Source organism: Gekko japonicus, unplaced genomic scaffold (assembly GCF_001447785.1).
Source record: "Gekko japonicus isolate JY-2015 unplaced genomic scaffold, Gekko_japonicus_V1.1 scaffold4718, whole genome shotgun sequence".
NCBI classification, from domain to species: Eukaryota; Metazoa; Chordata; class Lepidosauria; order Squamata; family Gekkonidae; genus Gekko; species Gekko japonicus.
The window spans coordinates 72,652-76,855 of record NW_015167687.1 but is presented as its reverse complement, the minus strand read 5'-3'; the positions used below and the strand labels follow the sequence as shown (position 1 = coordinate 76,855).

General features: G+C 47.8%; 1 protein-coding gene across 1 annotated transcript in view; it reads left to right on the top strand.

Moving 5' to 3' along the window:
- Nucleotides 1-1,392: 1,392 nt before the first annotated feature.
- The window catches only part of LOC107112933 (elongator complex protein 2-like), a gene marked incomplete at its 5' end in the record, with an annotated part of 22,094 nt that continues 19,282 nt past the window's right edge, over nucleotides 1,393-4,204 (top strand). Inside the window, 2 exons of the mRNA XM_015414142.1 lie at nucleotides 1,393-1,465; nucleotides 2,964-3,153. Coding sequence (XP_015269628.1) covers nucleotides 1,393-1,465; nucleotides 2,964-3,153 — 263 coding nt within the window. The remainder of the gene's footprint in view (nucleotides 1,466-2,963; nucleotides 3,154-4,204) is intronic.

Here is a 4,204-nt window from a genome sequence, read left to right as displayed (position 1 = left end):
GGGGATGGGAGCGTGACGATGGTCGAGTCCCCCTCCTCCACGGGGGTGGGGAGCAGGGCCCGACGGCTCTGGCTGGTGCTGGATCTTGAAAAAGTAATCCAAAGGCTGCTTTTGAAAGAGGGAAATGAGCAGTTAGTGTACCTGTGGCATGCTGCTCTTCTACTGGAAAAGGAAAAGCAGAAACCTGGCTGTTCAGCAGCAGATGTGTGGGGTGGGGTGGGTCTGTGATGCATCGAGGGGGTCAGGAAAGCACAGAGTGAAAACCAGTGGTGTTATTTCTGAGAGAGTCAAGGGGTGTGTGTGTGTGTGTGTGTGTGTGTGTGTGTAGAACAGGTCAGTAAAGGAGAATTGTAATGTATTTTTTCAAGACTGTTGGCAGGTTAATGTCTGACACTTTGAAAAGGCTTGGAAAACTTCAGTGACAGCTGCTTTATGTGCCATGTTGTCCTAAAGTTAGGACTGTTTACCTTTAATAAAATCAAAGAAAAGCACATTCAGATCCTAGATGGTGTGTCTACGAAGTGGCCTGAGGGAACTGGCTCACCTATGGATTGGAGAGGCCTTGTCCCAGTGATCATGAGAAATATAGAGCTCTGGTGGTAGGAACAAGGTCAGTTTTGCACACACCTATGTAAGAACATAAGAGATGCCAATGTTGGATCAGGCCAAAGGCCCATCCAGCCCAACACTCTGTATCACACAGTGGCCAGAAATACCAGGGGCCCTCAGGAGGTCCAGCAGTGGGGCCAGGACATTTGAAGCCCTCCCACTGATGACCCCCCCAAGCACCAAGATGACAGAGCATCACTTGCCCCAGAGCCCCTATCTATACCTTGTGGCTAATAGCCACTGGTGGACCTCTGCTCCATGTATGTATGTATATAGCAGGTAATTCATACAAATTTGTTGGCTTGGAGTGGGAAAATTCTTTTATGCTGGGATTTGACATCCTCATTTGTGAATGAATTAATTGGATGTGTTTCCCACTTAATGCACTGGTTTTCAAGCTGTGCTCCAAGGAGACTTGAAAGATTCCTTTGAAGATTATTATCCTTGTCTCTGAAATAGGGCTTGACTAGCACAACTGGTATTTTCCTGCAGTGCTCACTCACAGATTAGCCCAAGGGTTGTTATATAGCATGTGGTCAGCTGATGAAGGCAGTGAAACTCAGCTGGCCTATGTGAAATTGCATCATGCATTGTGGAATGCACTCCAAAATCTTGTGTAGCAGGAAAGGGCTCCGGAGAAGAACTATGAAGGTTTCAGTGTGGACATTTTCCCTGATGCTAACATGTTGGAAAGCTGCTGATTTAATGAATGGCTTGTTAGAGATGGGTGTAACTTTGTGTTTAGAGTCTCCTTTCCTCCTTTTGTTTCTTTCGTCACTTTAGATACGGGCACGGCTATGAAATTTTCTGTGTTGCTTGCAACGGTGCCAAAACAATAATTGCCTCTGCGTGTAAGGTAAGGAAAGGTAGCAATTGAAATGGCTTTGGCAAATGACTCTTTTGAGACATTCGTCTCTTTGCTTTAAGAAGGACCAGGGCTCTTTTTGTAGAAAAAGCCCAGCAGGAACTCATTAGCATAATAGGCCACACCCAAGAGCAGGTGCTCATTAGCATATTGGACCACAGCCCTGACAGCACAGCTCATTAGCACATTAGGCCGCACCCCCATGTTACCAGAAGTGTGGTCATCCAGCCACACCCACCTTTTGCTTGTTATTCTGTTGACCTTGTTTGTTGTCAAAACCCAGGGCCTTTTTTTGTATCAGGAACTCCTTTGCAAGTTAGTCCACACACCCCTAATGTAGCCAATCCTAATGAGTTTCTGCTGTTGGGTGTGGCCTATTATGCTAATGCGTTCCTGCTGGGCGTGGCCAACTTGGGAGCCAGCCGGAACTCCGTTCCTGTGCGTTCCTGCCCAAAAATAGCCCTGAGAAGGACTATATTGAGATCCATGAGTGTGTATAATATTAACATATGGAAATGTGTAAGTTCTGTCCATTGTGTAGGTGGCAGAAAAGAAAACATCACATCAGCTTTCCCCCCAAAGGACAGGACAAAAGCGATGATTTTCCTGCAAAGCAGCATCCTCTGTTAACAACATATGCAAAACACTGATCTTTTGGTGCAATGAGTTTAAAATTTTGGTTAAGTCGGCAGCTAAGTTTTAGGGGTGGATAAAGTTTGTTATGTGCCTGCAGTGGTCACAGCATTACTTCAGTGGGCAGCCACGTTGGTATGTAGCGAGACAGCTGGGTCCCAATCAGTGTTCCCTCTAGGCTGAGTTAGTGTGAGCTGGCTTATTTAGCCTCCGACTCACACATTTTTGCCTTAGTTCAGGGAGGATGGGGCTCCAGAGCAAACTAATTTATGCAGCAGGCCAATTGCTGGCTCACCGCTTTAATGCCAGTCGCTCACAAAGTAGGATTTTTCCTTACAAGACTCCTCAGCTTAAAGCGGGCATTGGTGCCATGGAAGCTTGCTGGGTGACCTTGGGCCAGTCACATGTTCTCGGCTGAACTTACTGCCCAGGGTCGTGATAAAGATAAAACGGAGAAGGGAATGGTGTGGCCCCTGCTTTGGGTGAAAGGCAGGGTGCAAGTGAAGTAAATGAACAGGATTTGAGTGTAATGTTCTCCCCCCCCCCAAGCAAATGCAGCACAGCTCTGTTGACACTTCGTCCAAAAGGGCGTTCTTTGCTGTTTGTGCCGAGGTGCTCAGAGCGGCACATGTGAGGGTCTCCTCATTTTACCATCCCAGCTGTCCCGTCAGGTAGGGTAGGCCGAGGAAGAGGCTGGCCCCAGGTCACCCAGTGAGGTTCGTGGTCAAGGGGACGGCACTTGAACCCAGGTCTCTCTGCTCCAAGCCCCGCTTTGTGATTGTTGTGGGTATCCCTGTGACGGTTTGAAGTTTGCTTCCATCCAGTCTGCCTGTGTGCTCGCTCCCTGTCCTAACAGGCTTCTAAAAAAGAACAGGCGGCCATCATTCTGTGGAGCACCCTGACCTGGCAGCAGCTGCAGCGCTTACCCTTCCACAATCTGACCGTGACCCAGGTGGCGTTTTCCCCCAATGGCAGCTTCTTGTTGGCGGTGTCGAGGGATAGGAAATGGTCTCTTTGGAAATGCAAAGATGATCCGGCTGAGCCAGGTGAGAGTCGGGAGCTGGGGCTGCTGGTTGCAAACCACTCACGGGGGGCTGGCCTCTTTCACGACGCATCAGCAACAGATTTGCCTTTTGTGCCGCTCGACATAAGCTGTGCTGTTGGTTTTGGGTTCTGAGCAGGCGAGATCTCTGCTTGCCACAGTGCTGGAAGCTTCATGTCAAATTGTCGCCAGGTTCGCTGCACGGCTCTCGAGGATGGTGAATGTGAGACCTGCACTTGCCTGGCGTAGGAGTGACCTATGCAAAAGGACACCTCCCCACAGTTCCAGTTTTGTTCCCCACTTTGCCAAAATGGGATATGCTCACCTGATCATTTGGAACAAAGATCCAGTCTATTTCAGTGTGTGTGTATATATCCATTTCAGTTGCTAGTTTTTCCTGTCATAGTCAGTGATAATTCACTGCATCACTGATGGCTCTGGGGGGAAAACTCAGAAATTCAATATTGTCCCTGACATGTATGTGAGAGAATTTTCCTGTTTGTGCTAAAAATATCTGCCTCTGTGGGGTGTGAGAGTTGCGTTGAACTCCATCTAGGCTAGTGATGGCGAACCTTTTAGAGACCGAGTGCCCAAGCTGCAACCCAAAACCCACTTATTTGTCGCAAAGTGCCAACACGGCGATCTAACCTGAATACTGAGGTTTTACTTTAGAAAAAACAACTCATACATTGACTTAAGATGATCCAAACAAAGGACAGCATTCCCAAATGCTTTCATTTACTTAAAATTATTGGCAGAGGATTCGACACTTTAATGATGGTCTGGGCCTGGCTGGGGCGATGGCACGCGTGCCCACAGAGAGGGCTCTAAGTGCCACCTCTGGCACCCGTGCCATAGGTTCGCCACCACTGATCTAGAACATTTTCATAGTGTTTTCATTAGGATTATTAAGATAATAATTACAGCAACTCTGTAAAAGAAGGCCAGTGTTTCAGTTCCATAGTGCAAGTGGTTTGTGTAGGTGCAGATGTTAAGAATGGGAGAGACTCACTTTCCTTAGTGAGTTCATGGCAGTTATGAGAATCGAACCAGGA